General features: G+C 49.8%; 1 protein-coding gene across 5 annotated transcripts in view; it reads left to right on the top strand.

Annotated features, from left to right (window-relative positions):
* The window catches only part of NUP214 (nucleoporin 214), a 68,321-nt gene that overhangs the window by 34,160 nt on the left and 18,909 nt on the right, over positions 1-15,252 (top strand). For all 5 annotated transcript variants that reach the window (XM_045575157.1, XM_036420376.2, XM_045575155.1 and 2 more), the window contains exons 25-30: positions 4,368-4,446; positions 5,696-5,774; positions 6,718-6,808; positions 8,852-8,913; positions 9,393-11,171; positions 13,192-13,262. In XM_045575157.1, the coding sequence (XP_045431113.1) occupies positions 4,368-4,446; positions 5,696-5,774; positions 6,718-6,808; positions 8,852-8,913; positions 9,393-11,171; positions 13,192-13,262 (2,161 nt within the window). The remainder of the gene's footprint in view (positions 1-4,367; positions 4,447-5,695; positions 5,775-6,717; positions 6,809-8,851; positions 8,914-9,392; positions 11,172-13,191; positions 13,263-15,252) is intronic.

The following is a 15,252-nucleotide window of genomic DNA, read 5'->3' as shown; positions in this document are numbered from 1 at the left end:
TGGGGACTGAAAGGTTCCTGGTTCGATTCCGGTCAAGGGCATGTACCTTGGTTGCGGGCATATCCCCAGTAGGGGGTATGCAAGAGGCAGCTGTTCAATGACTCTCTCTCATTGATGTTTCTAACTCTATCTCTCTCCCTTCCTCTCTGTACAAAATCAATAAAATATATTAAAAAAAGAAAGAAAGAAAAACAGACACAGAAGTTCAGAGGGAATCTTGAAGAGACATTTCCTTCCTTTCCCCACAGTGATTTAACTTGTCTGCCCAGCATGGTGCCTGCGTGTAGTTCCTTTTAATAACCACTTCTCAGATAACAAGCAAACGCCAAGCATTATCAGTGCGTGGGCATTGGTATTCACCGCCTCCCCCAGTGAAAAGCTTCAGAGGGAATGCACTCATTATCAGGTTCTGTGAAGCAGTAGTTCTTGGATGTTTTTTAAATATTTAATGTCGCATTTAACTTCCTTAGAGGAGTATCATAGGAGATGAACCGGAAAGTGAGCTTCCCTATTTCTGCCCTTGGCATAGCTTACGTTCATCGGCTTCACCCACTTCTGTTCACTAACTGACGGCCCTGCGTTAAGGCCAAGGGTTCCCGAAGCAAACCCGGGGCTGTGGGGCTCCCGTGCGGAGCTCAGTCACCCGGTCCAGCAGAGTCTGGGGTGCCTGGGATGCTGCCTGGGTGTTACGGGCACACCAGTGAGTAAGTCACACCAGTCCCTGCTTTCCTGGCACCTATTCTAGCCAGGAGGCGGCCGCTCACTGCCACTGCACAGCGATATTTCTCTGCAGCGCAGCGAGCTCAGGGAGCGGCACCAGCTGCTCAGAAAGCCTGCGGTGCGCCGGCTGGGGGAGGCGGGGGCCGACGAGGCTGGCGGGGAAACGCTGTTTTAGTTAAACAGTGGCCAGAGGTTTCCAGGCGGAGACTGCAGAGGAGTGCTGAACCAGGGTTGGAATGTGTGACGGCAGATCCGGGCGAGGACAGTGTTGGAAGTGGAGTTGGAAGAAGGCCCCCTGTGGCCAGAGGCCTGGCAGGAAGTGGGGAGGGGAGAAGGGCTGGATGAGGTGGGAGGTTGGCTGGTTGGTTTGTTTTTGCTAACACACACCAGACACAGCGTCCCTTTCAGGAATTTTGTTGTTCATGTGCTCATTTTTTACTCCCAACGAACGAGTGTGTTCTGTATCCCAAACACCGTTCTCGGTGCTGGTGATAAAGCAGCTCACCAGACAGGCACAAACACCCACCTGCCCTCGTCACACAGACTGTGTCTGTGTTAGATGGCAGCAGGTCTGACGGAGACAATGGCAGTAGAAGGTATAGGACTGCTGTCTGGCCTGGGTGGCCCGGGCAGGCGGGTGTTTCTCCTCCTGGTTAATGGCTACCATGTCTCCGAAATACCAGACCCCGTTTCCTTCGCCTCCAGCTGAATGTTTTTGGTGTAATGTTTTACCTTCCGGTGCTTTTGACACTTGACATTTGGATAAAGATCACAGGCCAGAGAGCAGGTCTCATGGATATCCTAAGGAAACGGCTCCAGGCACAGAAAATTGGAATCCTTTTGTGTCTGGCTCATTTCACTTGAATTTTCAAGATTCATTCATGTTGTAGCCTATGTCAGGATTCCATGCCTTTACGACTGGCTAATACTCCATTGGGTGCATATCCCATTCCTCTGCTGGTGAGCACGCGGGTGTAACCCCTTGGCTGTTGTGAGGAATCCGCAGTGAACACTGGTGTACGAGGACCCGCCTGAGCCTCTGCTTTCAGTTACTTTGGGGAACGTTTTAGGAGTGCAATTGCTAGGTTACCCAGTACTTCTTTTTAGCTTTCTGAGCTAAATGTAGTTCCAACTGTTCCACAGACGGCTGTACCTTCTACAATCCCAACAGCAATGGGTGAGGGTTCCAGTTCCCTACATCCTCACCAGCATTTATCCTTCTTATGATAGCCATCCTAGTGCATATTAAATGTTATCATTGTGGGGTTTTTATTAATATTTATTTTAATCCTCACTGGGGGGAGGGGTAAATGTTTTTGTTGATTTTAGAGAGAGGAAGGGAAAGAAAGAAACGTTGGCCAATGTCTCACTCATGGGAATCGAACCCACAACCTTTTGGTGTGACAGATGCTGGTCCAACAACCTGAGTGACTTGGCCCGGGCTCATTATAGTTTTGATGTGCCTCTCCTAGTGATTAGTCATTAGTTGGACATCTAGGTGTGTGCTCATTGGTCCTTTGTATCTTCTTCGGAGAAATGTCTACTTAGATCCTGCACATTTTTTTAATTAGTGAGGGCTCAAGGATATATGTCTTTCTTGATTTGGGAGACAGAGAGAACCATTTATTGGTTGCTTCCTGTACAAACCCCGATGGGGGAAATCAAACCTCCAACCACTGAGCCACCCAGCCAGGGCATTGCCCGTTTTTTGCTGGGCCTTTTTTCTCGGTTGTTAGATAATCTAGATTCGGGTCCCTTGGATATAGAGTTTGCAGATACTGTTCACCCATTCTTTGGATTTTTTTTTCTTGATAGTGTCCTAGAAATGTTGTTTTTAATTGTGGTGAAATTTAGGTGTGGCTTATTTTATGGTTTTAGTTCTTGCACTTAGTCTTTGATCCATTTTGAACTAGTTTTCATCAGCAGTGTGTTGTGTTCTGCTTGCTCTTGGATCATGGTGGATGGACTTAGCTGGTTTGTGAGCTGGTCGCTCTGAGTGCATGTCTCTGCAGGGCTGTCACACTGCTGTGTGCAGGGGCTTGGATACTCAGGAGAGGGGTGGCGTTTTCACAAGCAAATAGAACAGTGACTTACTCAGTCTGTTTCGTGCGTGATTTAATATACCATCGTGTCATAACTAAATTGGGGGTGGGTGAACTTGCTGCTTCTGTTTTTTATTTCTAGTTTCTTTTTTGCTTTTCTCTGCGTTCTCATGGAAGATTTTCATTTCCCTTGTGGTTCTCCTGAGCCCAAACCACTTCTCTGCCCAAGTCGGCCGTGTCTGCTCAGGGAGCCCAGTCCCAGCGGCCTCGCTCACACGTTCCTCTCTCCACTGGAGGCGCAGAGGGCGGGAGCGCTGGGCTGGGTACCCGTTAGGATATCTCGGGGAGCAGGAAGGTGTTTCTTCAGAGACACATGCGTAGCTTCTGTCTTCAGGGGAAGAACAAAGGGAGTTTCGTTGCTTTGAAAATAACTCCATTATCTCCTCTCTGTCAGTCTGAGAAGGTGGTGCAGGAAGATTCCTGTGATTCCAACAGAGACTCTCGAGGTGCTTGTGAGAGTGTTCATTTTTCTGCAAGGCATGAGCTTTTTTTTTTTTTTGTCTTTCCTCTTCCAAGTTAGATTTTTTTTTTTAGTTATTTATTTATATTGATTTGAGAGAGAGAAACATTGATGTATTGTTCGACTTATTTTTGCATTCATTAGTTGATTCTGTATGTGTCCTGAGTGAGGATCAAACCCGCAACTTTGACATATCGGGGCGATGCTCTTGCCAACCCGGCCAATGCCTCCACGGTGATTTTTTGAAGAAAAGATATTAGTCCTCCTAACTTTAGGGGAGATACCTGAAAAATCAGACCACATCCTATAGCTACGACCGCTGTACATACCAATCAAAGTCACTCAGGACTGAGAACACGTTATTTGATTTAAAAAATTGCTCCCAAGAGCCACCAATAGAGCTTTCATCTGTGATTGCATTCAACTGCAGATTTTTTTTCTCACATGTTAACTCTTAAATAGTTGTTGAAATAACAGCTTTTTGCATATTGTGTTCAGGGCTAGCAATAGATGGTGAGAGCACTTTCTGCAAATACTGGGTGCACTTGCATCCTGTAGCAAAGGTACGGGTGGGCCTGGAGCAGAGGCACAGTCAGCTCTCTGTGTGCCGGCCTGGTGAGCACTGGGCTCTCGGTGCTTCTGTGAGAAAGCAGCTCTCTCTCCTTAGAGTAACTCCTTCGAGCCACTGCAGAGCCGCAGGTCCCGTGCATGTGTCCTCAGGCTTGGGAACCAGCAGGAGCTGCCCACGTGGTCTGCATCTGGGCCGGGGTGGTGGGCTGGGTGGAGAGGGCGTACACTCCAAGTCAGAAAAAGACCTACTTCTGACTAGTTAGAACTTTTTTTTATAGGATTGTTGGAAGAAAATAAATGTTAATGTACCGCTTTGATTTTTATGTTTAAGACCCAGATTTCATTTAAAGATTTATTCTTCAATCTGAAAAATGTAGAATGACTTTGGTTAGGGTCCAGACATCTATACTGTGATAGGAAAGAATTGATGTTACTTGCTGGACTGGAGGGTGCCTCAAGGTGAATGTCATTTCCCCAGTCACGCCTTCCCCTGAGTGTTTGCTCATGTTTTTCAGCTCTCCGGTGTCACACTCCGCAGCCAAAACTCCGCACCCCGCGCTGGCTCCCGGGACTGCGAGTAACCAAGCCAAGCAGGTAAGTCGCTGGTTTTCCTTGTTGACAGCCATACAGGGTCACTGAGACGATCCTGCTAGGAGCCCTCACTTCGTATTACACGAACCGTAAGTCCTGGCCCCACCGTGTGTCCAGTCTTGAGGTAGCAGGCTAGTCAGGGCCCGACATTATCTCATAGGCCACTTGCCAGGCTGCCGCTAGCAATTGCGTGTCATCGTTTAATGCTTTATATTGATATGGAGTATTGCATTTGCAGCTCCTTTCATTTAACATTACCTTTGTTAGCCCACGCCACGGCCGGGTGCAGCAGACAGGAGAGAGCTGCAGATATCCCGAGGCTCACGTGACTAACGCAGGCGCACCCCACCAGGAAATGGTGAACCAGAGCTGGGACCCCAGCCTTCCCACTTCTTCCCATCATGCTTTTCTCATTATACCTTTCAGGGTTCGTGTCTGCGGGAGAGGTGCCCTTGCTTTCTCCTGCACGCTGGCTTTCAGAGCTCGCCTAGTCTGTGATGTTTGTTATGTCTACTTCCAGGCTTCTGCCTGGTAAACATTGTCTCTTAAAAAATAGGTTATGTTGTCAGCAGTTAAATAATAGACGATGGCTGGAAGGTAGGCCAAGCTGTGGCTGCAGCTTCCCCTAGGAGCCCGGTGCTCTGCCACCATCTCTCTGAGGCAGCCTTAGATTGAACACCAGAACTTGCCGACTGGGAGTTCTCAGGCATGGCTCTCTGCTCCTTCTCTGCTGTGACTAAATGACATGTAAGCATTTAGTATTTGGTCCCTCTTCTGGAAGGTTCCATATTCACCTTGAAGGACACAGGGCACGGCATCACTCGTACAAACAAGAGTAAAGAAGCATTGCCTAGAGGTGGATACCAGTCAAACAGTTTTGCTTTTTTGCTTCGTTATAAATGTTTTGAGAACCAGAACCCATTTAGCTCATTTACTGCTGCTTTCACTCGTCCGCCAAATATTCAGTGCCTTCTGTGTGCCAGGCCCTGTGCGGGGCACTGAGAAGACAGACAGGCGGGCATGGCCTGTTCCCGGTCACTCACAGAATGAATATTCCGCTCTGATATGATCTTACATGTGACAGACAATTAAAATACTGACTTACCTTAGAACTAAAAAAAAAAAAAAAGTTAAACTAAACAAATGGGTGTGTGCTTGTTTACTATAAACTGTGATATCATTTTCCATGTTCCTTTATTCCAAAGGATGGTTAGCAGTTTCACACGTACGTGTTGCTTGTGTTCTCTTGTAGGGATCACTAATAAATTCCCTAAAGCTGTCGGGGCCCACATCAGCCTCTGGTCCATTGTCATCCGGTGATAAAGCTTCAGGTCAGTTGCATTTTTGTTTTAATTAAAATAAAGATGAAAGAACTGCTCCAGCTTAGGTAACTGTTCTGGATCACAAAGACAGCATAGGAGGCCAAGCACAGAGACCCTTGAACGGTCTTGGCTGGTGCAGAATCTCCAGGACGTTAGTGGCCCTTCCACAACTGCTCACGTCTGACATTGGAGAGCAGCAGGCCAAACTTTCCTGTAGAAGTTTTTCTTAAAAGGGGCCGTAGTATGTCTTCACCTGCTTATGGATGATCAGTTCAGGAAGGAGTGGATTGGAACATTGGATTCAGTTTCTTCTAAAAGGAATAAAAAACTTAGTTCACAATGACAGTTCAGAAGCCAGTTAAAGAAAAGCAAAACCATCTCTTACAGTGTGAGAGTTCAAAGTAGATGTAATCGTTTTAAGTTATCACAAGATTCCCCTTGTGCACCGTGACCTCCTGAAACGAAGTGCTCCATGTTTGAGTATTTGCCTCCATAATTAAAGAAGGAAGCTATGATTGTTAAGTGTAAAAATCCTACAATGGAAAATACATAAGTGAAGGGAGAAAACAAGTAACATGAGGTCACTCCTCAGAGACATTTAGTTACTCTAACCATTTCCTTTGGGTTTTTCAGTAATTATCAAGCGACTTTTAAAGCTTTACATTTTAACTGCGCTAGGATTACTGTGAACTCTTTCCGGGGAAGGAGATTGTGGCGGTCTTGGTTGGAATTAATGTGACAGAGCCAAAGGGCAAGCAAGGTCTGAGACCCTGAGTGTGACTTATGCCCACGTGCCCCTTGGTTGTGTGGGATGCGCGTTGGGCCTGCAGGCCTGGGGCCTCTCTCGGCACACACTGCCGGTGCTGCAAGAATTACAGACTGGAACCGTGTTTCTTCGCTGGCTTTTGTAATGTTCTTTTTTTTTTTTCTTTTTTCTTTTTCCTGATTTCAGGGCCAGGGGCAACCAAGATAGAAACCGCTGTGACTTCTGCTCCATCTTCTGCCGGGCAGTTCAGCAAGCCCTTCTCATTTTCTTCAGCAGGGTCAGTATAAACTTATGTTCTGTGGGAAGTCACTTACTTGATAGCTTCCCCAAATCTCATGGTCAGTAAGCTGCTTATCAAATGTGCCTGAGCCCAGACTTCTTATCATGCAGTAATACATCTGATGATAGCAGCTTCATGTCCTGATAGGAGTCTATTTCCCCTTTTGGATTCAAGTTCATACATGTGCTATTATAGGATGAGCCTCGTTTTCTTTGGGTAGCGGGTCTGTGCCAGCTTCCATGGTTGGCCTGGTCTGTCATGCTGAGCAGTTTTCATTCTGGCACCGTTTGGGGACTAGATCGGCGCTGGGATTGGCTTTACTGATCTGAGAGGTGAACATGCTAACTTCTAAGGGGCAGCAAAGACTTCAGCTGGGGAAGGTGCCCACACTGGGCCCTGAAGGCTGCCAGCATCCTCTCCCCACGGAGGCGGGGCAGACTGACACCTGCTGTTCCTACTTCCTCTTATGGCGAGCCATGTGTGCACTCCCCAGTGGCAGTGGGGGCAGATTTTACAAAGCAGGTTGGTGCAGGGAGCTAGTGCATCTTTTAAACGCTAATTACTCACCTTTACCTCAGACACTGATACTCTTCCTCCCATTTTTAAAATGAGCTGAAAAGGTTGGGTCATTGGGTCAGTGGTTTATTTCTTTATATAAAATTTCTTCACCAAGGCTGAGACAGAGAAAAAGGGTTTTTCTTAAATGTGATAGATACAATGTTTAACACATTTTATTTTATTTTTTTTAAAATATATTTTATTGATTTTGTACAGAGAGGAATGGAGAGAGATAAAGAGTTAGAAACATCGATGAGAGAGAGTCATCGATCAACTGCCTCTTGCACACCCCCTACTGGGGATATGCCCGCAACCAAGGTACATGCCCTTAACCGGAATCGAACCCGGGACCCCTCAGTCCCCAAGCCGACGCTCTATCCATTGAGCCAGGGGTCCTCAGAGAGCTGGAGGGCCGGACTATATGAACTACTAATTCCTACTGTAACACCTCGGCTGCGCTCACTGCCCAAAAAACCTGGCGGGCCGGATCAGACTCCTCTGCGGGCTGCATGTGGCCCGCGGGCCGTAGTTTGAAGACGCCTGCATTGAGCCAAACCGGTCTCGGCTGTTTAATACATTTTAGATGGTCTTTGTTCACTAGACAAAAGCCATGATGGATTAAAAAAATCTAAATTCTTACATTGTTTACTATATTTGATATGCTTGGTCCTTGTATTTTAATATTTTTTAATATATTTTTATTGCTTTCAGAGAGGGAGAGAGAGATAGAAACACCACTGATGGAGAGAATCATTGATCGGCTGCCTCCTCACACCCCACACTGGGAATTGAGCCCGCAACCTAGGCATGTGCGCTGACCTGGAATCAAACTGACTTCCTGGTTCATGGGTCAGTGCTCAACCACTGAGCAACACTGGCCGGGAGGTCCCTTAGATTTTAAAACTAGACTGCTTTAAATTTGCTATTTGAGCTTTTAACACCATGAAGAGTCTATTCTGGCTTACTCTTGGACTGGCTTTTCTTTGGTGATGGTGCCTTTACTCACAGTGCAGAGAAGTACAGAAAGAGAGAAGACAGGAAAGAGAAAAGTTTCCGAACCCAGTTCTCCCCACCCATCTCCAAGGGTTGTGCCAGAACCGCAGAGACTGGCTTCTGTGTCAGGCTCCCCATGTGTCCCCTATAACGCCGCACTGTCCTGGCACGCTGATACTGGGTGGGTTATGGGAGGGTTCCCCTCGCCCGCCTGTCTTGTCTCCTTCACCAGGCAGCCCGCTCCTCCCTTGAGCGAGGTCCCCACCTGAACCTCTGCCCAGGGAAGCCCCGCCGTCTGTCCAGGCTTCCCATGCTGCTCCCTGCCTCCCCCACAGACGGCCTCTCCCCGCTCAGCTCTGGGGGTGGCTTACTGCTCCGCAGAAATGTGCTTCTCGGTTGTGTATCTGGGAGATTGGAAGTTCCTGGAGAGAGACTGTGTGAGCGCATTACACAATGTTCCTTATCAACCTCTCTTCTCCCACCCCCCAGGACTGGCTTCAATTTCGGGGTAATCACGCCGACACCATCTTCCACTTTCGCTGCCGCACCAGGTACCGTCTCCGCTGTACAGCATGACCTCCGTGTGCCCGGAGCTCGGGCAGGGTTCTGACCCATGTGTTGCCTTGTGCGTGCTCTGAGTCCTGCCAGAGCATCTGCAGTGAGTGTGGGGTGTCTCCATGAGAGCTGGCTGCCCCTAGCTCCTCTGCCAGGGCTGTCCGAGAGGGAAGCACGATGGGAAAGTAAGGGGAGATGCCTTTTATTTCTCTTTTGGGAGAATGTGTTAATGTCTTACATTCTAGAGGCGGCGTATTTGTTGTGACTTAATGATCATGGAAGAACAGTTGTGCTTTTCACCCCGGTGAGATGGCTCAGGCGGAGGGTCCGTGCCGTCCTCCCCGCTCAGGAGGCTGCTGTGGGAACCAGCCGTCCCTGCCGACACCGAGGGGGAGGGAGGCTTAGAAATAGCGGAGGTGCGCCGGGTCAGAGTCTGCCAAATCCAACTCATCTCCTCGTTTCTTTGTCTTGCTAGGGGCAGCACCCCCTGCCAAAGAGTCCAGCCCGCCGGACACGTTCCCATTCGGCGGGGGAGGCAAACCTCTATCGGAGGCCACCCCCGAGAGCTCGTCTCCCTCCCCAGTGATGGCAGCGCCCGCGGCTCCCGCAGGGGAGGCGGCCCCGCCGGGCAGCCGGCCCGCGGCCCCTCCTGGGGTCCTCTCCACCCCTCCCAGCAAGCTGGAAGCCGCGCCGTCCAAGGCGGGGGAGCTCCTCTTCCCGAGCTCTCTGGCTGGCGAGACTCTGGGGAGCTTCTCGGGACTGCGTGTCGGCCAGGCAGAGGACTCGGCAAAGCCAGCCAGTAAGGCTCCCTCCGCCAGCCTGGGCGGCGCCCAGCCCGCCAAGACTCCCCTCATCTCCTCGGGGTTTAACTTCGGCGGCCCTCCCGCGCTGGGGAAGCCCACAGAGCCTCCCCTGACCTCCTCTGTAACCGCCACCACAGCGGCACCAGCAGCCAGCACCAGCACCAGCGCCAGCTGTGCCTCCCCTGGTGTCTTTGGCAGCCTGCCCCTCGCCAGCGCAGGGGCCTCGGGGGGCCTGGGTTTTGGCGGGATATCTCTGAGTGGCAGCAAGACTGGCTTTTCATTTGGAAGTCAGCCCACGAGTGGCACAGCGCTCCCATCCGCCCCACCACCGGCCACCACCGCCACTCCCCTCCCCACTTCGTTCTCCGCCTTGTCGTTCGGAAGCCTCCTCAGTACAGCGTCTGCTCCCAGCCCACCTGTGCCCTCTGCGAAAGGCCCCGAGGAGGCGACAGCCCCGTCTGTGTCGGAGAAGCTGGGCACCGGTGAGGCCTCGGCTCCAGCAGCCTCGCTGCCGGGGCCTCAGCCGTCAGCGCCGCTTCCCCAGGCCCCTCAGCAAACCCCCGACGCCGCGAAGAAGGAGCCTGCCCCCGCCCAGCCCACAGGCAGCAGCCCGGACGCCGCGCCGCCGAGTTCCAGCCTCCCGGCACCTTCCGCAGAGGCCCCAGCAGCAGCCACCGGGGTCCCTGACGCCAAGACGGAACCAGCTCCTCCCTCCCTGCCAGCGCCTGGGCAGCCGGCTGTCACCACAGCGTCAACCCCGAGTGCGGGCCCTGTGACCACAGAAGCACCGAGTGCCCCCGCCACTGCCAGTGCTGCTGCCAGCGCTGCTCCAAGCCCCGCTGCGGAGTCAGTGGCATTTGGCACCGTCACCTCTGGGTCCTCTGTCTTCACTCAGCCACCTGCTGCCAGCTCCAGCTCCGCTTTCAGCCAGCTCCCCGGCAGCACGGCCTCCCCCGTGTTTGGGCAGGCGGCAGCCAGCACCGCATCGAGCCTGTTTGGGCAGCAAACGGCCAGCACAGCCACCGCCACGCCGCCGGCCAGCAGCGCGGGGTTCGGCAGCCCAGCTTTCGGCGCCTCGGGCACGGGGGTCTTCGGGCAGACGGCCTTCGGGCAGGCCCCGGCCTTCGGGCAGGCGACGAGCAGCCCCGCGAGCAGCTTCTCCTTCAGCCAGCCCGGCTTCAGCTCCGGGTCCGCCTTTGGCCAGTCCGTGTCCTCCCCGTCCACCTCCACCAGCGGGAGCGTCTTCGGTGCCTCTTCGAGCGCCAGCAGCTCCATCTCTTTCTCGTTCGGCCAGTCTTCTGCCAACACCGGCGCGGGCGTGTTCGGCCAGAGCAGCCCGCCGGCGTTTGGGCAGAGCCCGGGCTTCGGGCAGGGGAGCTCTGTGTTTGGTGGCACCTCGGCCGCCACCACCACAGCAGCATCCTCTGGCTTCAGCTTCTGTCAAGCGCCAGGTAAGAACTGATGGAAGAGTTTCATCTCACTCTCCGCTGCAGCGTTTGAAACCTCTGCCGCACACCGTACCACCTTTGTAACGAAAGGGAAAACGAAAACGGCTGAAGTCCAGAAGGGAGTGGGGGTGCTGGTGTCTGGTTGACGCCTTTGGCTGAATCACTGTCGGTCCAGTTCTGCTTCTCAGGAAGGTCTCCCCTATCCCAGCCACCGGGTACCGGTTTCATGGGTTAAAAAAAAAAAAAAAAAAAAAGCTTAAGGTCAGCAAGTAATGAGTGACTCAGAAAAAGGAAATGTTTAAGTCAGAGGTACTTTGGAGGTCATTATGCCCAAACTGTCAGGCCGTGGGCGGACTGATCCCTGCGGTGAGTGCTCCCAGAACCAGCACTGTACTGCTCCTCCCCGGCCACGCCCTGCCACCCCATCTGCTTCCTCCCCACTGTCTTCCCAGGGCAGATACTGACATGTGAAAAGTGCTTCTTTCTATTTTCAGCGTTGTAATTTTTTTTTAAAAATCCAAATCTTAAAATATTTAAAAGTAAAATGTAATCCTCCCTATTGCTTATCTAATTTTAGCAGCTCCTTTTACTTCTAAGTGTTAGTAATAGGCGGACCAATTTGAAATCTTTTCCTAAGCCTCTCTCTGATAGTCATCTTATGAAAGGCATTTCTTCCTTGAGGAGGCTCTGGGGGAAACAAGGATTATTGATTTCTTGGTAGGCAGGAACTGCTAACTCATTCCGTTGGTGATAATTTATTTGAAAATGGTTCATAGTTTTCTAGAAAAGAGATCTTGTCTTTCCTTTCTTCAACAAATGTCTGCTCATCTCCCACTGCATTTGGCTGCAAGGACGCAGTGGGAAAGACAGTTTTAAAACCCACTTGATGGCCTGTGAGGAGGCCAGGTGGCCGATGGGAGTGATGGGACATGTGATCATGTGACCTAGAGAATGGGCAGGGAAGAGGCACTGTGAGTCTCGGAGGGAGTCAGTGTTATACCATCTCCAGTGCATCCTTTGTTCAGTCAACGCTTGAGAGTCCCTCAGACACACGTGTGATCAAACTACCTCAGCATGATCACAAGCCTCTGAAGGAATCTTCTTTAACACAGTAGCTATGGATCGGTCCCCGGGCAGTCCCTCCACCCCCAGGCAGGAGTGGAGACTGCCTGAGCTCCTCGCCTCAACCAAGGACAGAAATGAGAATGGAACTCCTGCGTTCTACTCCTTACAGGGCACTGTGATTACATATAGCACTGCCGGTCTCCCCAGCCCCTCAGCCATGTTGTGTGCCGCCAAAGAGAGAGAAACTGCCCTGCATGAATCTGGTCTTAGAGGTTGGAGGAAACTGGGGAGTAGAAATGTTCATGACATTCAGTCATTGGGAAGACTGTTGGCAGTGAAGTTTAGGGAACTGCTGCTCTGAGTATACCATCTTAGTGCCTGCCCCCTGGGGTTCAGTAGGAGGCAGGGTTCAGCCCTTGAGACTTTGGAATTTATTATACTATTATAAATACAGTTACAAATGTTAGCAATGCAAAAAGATCCTTATTTACAAACTAGAGGCCCGATACACGAAGATTCGTACAAAAATGGGCCTTCCTTCCCCTGGCGGCTAGCACTGCCTTGCTCCAGCCAGAGCCACCTTTTCGCTGAGGCCTGGAGCCATCTTTCCCCTTCCCATGCTGTCCAGAGGCCCCGAGCAGCTAGAGTGATGCAGGACGCCCCCAGCTGCTTGGCACCTGTGCATGCAAATCAACCCGCCATCTTTGTTAGGTTAATTTGCATGCTCACTCCTGATTGGCTGGTGGGCGTTGCAAAGGTACAGTAATTTGCATCTTACTCTTTTATTAGTGTAGATCATTTTCTTCATTTCCTAGATAGGAAGCCACATTTTATTCATGGGCTGATTTATTGTTGGTTATCTTAGCATACCAAAATGCTATTCTAAAAAAAACAAAAAACTCCACTTTGATGTTGTAAAATACTTCCAATTTGAACTTTTGTTCTTTTTATTTTATAGGTTTTGGGTCCAGTAATGCTGGTTCTTTGTTTGGTCAAGCATCCAATACTAGTGGGACAGTGTTTGGCCAGGTAAGTATGTGTGTTTGCCTCTTTCGTGTCAGCTCCACCCACCCCATCCTCCTTTGTACATCGATAGTCAGTTTGTGTTGCCCACCTAACCCAGGAAGCAGCCTGTGTGCTTCTCAAGCCCCGCCTTCTTAGCTCACTTAGGCATGGAGGTCTCAGCCTCTGATTCGAGAGAATCACTACAGTTTTCATCCTGCTTTGAAAGCACATTGCCTGATTTCCATCCGTCTTCCCCCTGTCCTGTGAAGCTAGGGGTTAGCAAACGAGGGCCACGGATTAAACCCGCTCCTTGGCCTCAGTTTTTGTTTTTGTGTGTGTGTTTTTTAAGGTCATTGACCTAAGAACAGTGGTTACCTTTCCAAATGGTTACTTAAACAAAAAGAAGAGAAAAATGCTTCTTTTGGTGACCGAAGCTGTTTCAGTGTGTCCAGCTAGTGGTTATCTGTGCCGGGCGTGGTGGTAGGGCTTTATACAATTGACTCCTGTAATCATAGTACTTCTGAAGGCACATGCTGTTACCGTCCTCACGTGACAGGTGAGGACACTGGGGACCCAGCGAGGCTGCTGCTTTTAACCACTGTACCCGCACCAGGAGGCCTTCTGAGGAAAGGCACTCGGAACTGTGGCCTTTGTGTTGCCATAGTTCTTCAGGCGGTAGGACGTGCTTTGTCTTTGTACATCTTCAGTAAGAGATTTTCTGTATCGTCTCCTTGCTTTGAAGACGAGTCCTTGCTCTAGGCAGGGATCCTTGGCAGAGAGAAGTGAAACTCTCAGCTTCGGTGTCTGATGGTGGCGGTCCAAGCATTCCAATCACGCTCCCACAGAAAACAGCTAAAATGCTAGGTGAAACGTAAACATCACAGTTTTTAAAGCACTGAAAAGCCGACAGGGTGTTTGCCATGTTAAAAGGAAAAAGGAACCTCTGGCAGTGAGTGGAACACACAACCCAGTTTTGCCCTGAGAGCATTTACTAGTATAATTCGAATTTCCTATTTTAATAACTGGGAAGGGCAAAGAAGCAGAAGTCACTAACAACACTCTGCCCGAAGTGAGAGATCCTCCCCACAGTGAGCCGGGACTCGGATTCCCCGGCCTCAGCGTGCGGGTGGCCTGGCGTGGTCCTGGGAGGCGGTGTCTGCAGGTGCGTAGGGGAGCAGCAGACACTGGAGAAAAATAACTTTACTTTCAGCCTCAAATCATTAAATTTTTTTCCTTTTAATTTAGGGAAACTGATTTCTTTTAAATCATTAAATGTATTAAAGCACAGTTGGCATGCAGTATTGTATTAGTTTCAGGTACAGTTACAACATAGTGATTTGGCGTTTGTCTGTCTTACAATGTGCTCACCACACTGAGTCTAGAAACCATCTGTTACCACATAAACTTGTCACACTATTATCGGTTATATTCTCCTCACATCAAATAACTTCTAAGGACACTGATTTCCAGGCCTAAATTAGTCATAAAGGGAAACAAGTAATTATGATCAAGAATAAACATCAGACGTACATTTGCAAAGACTTCCTAGACTGTAAAGCAGCTGTGTTTAACACGTTTAAAAGAAATGAAAGACAAACTTGAAAAGACCAATGAAGAATAGGAAATTGCAAGAACTGTCATAGCAGCTTTGAAAAAGAACCAAATGGAGCTTGTGGAAGAGTATAAGAAGTAAAATTTAATACCGACAGATCAGACCCAGGTGAAGAGAACGGTCATATGCAAGACCAGGGGTCAGCAAACTTCCATGAAGAGCCAGGTAGTAATCATTTAGACGTGGAGGGCATGATATGTTCCGTGAAGCTTCATTTACAAAAACCCACAGATTGGATTTGGCCTGTGGACTATATATAGTTGGCTGACCCTTGAACTAGAAGGTAGGTCAGATTAAGTTATATGGTCTGCTTCATGGAGAACAAAGAAAAATGCAAAATGCAAAAGAAAAGAAAAATCCTAAAAGAGGGAGTCCAAAATACATTTAATCTAAAGAAAGGGG

Source organism: Pipistrellus kuhlii, unplaced genomic scaffold, assembly GCF_014108245.1.
Source record: "Pipistrellus kuhlii isolate mPipKuh1 unplaced genomic scaffold, mPipKuh1.p scaffold_m20_p_68, whole genome shotgun sequence".
NCBI lineage: Eukaryota > Metazoa > Chordata > Mammalia > Chiroptera > Vespertilionidae > Pipistrellus > Pipistrellus kuhlii.
This window is presented reverse-complemented; position numbering and strand designations above follow the sequence as displayed.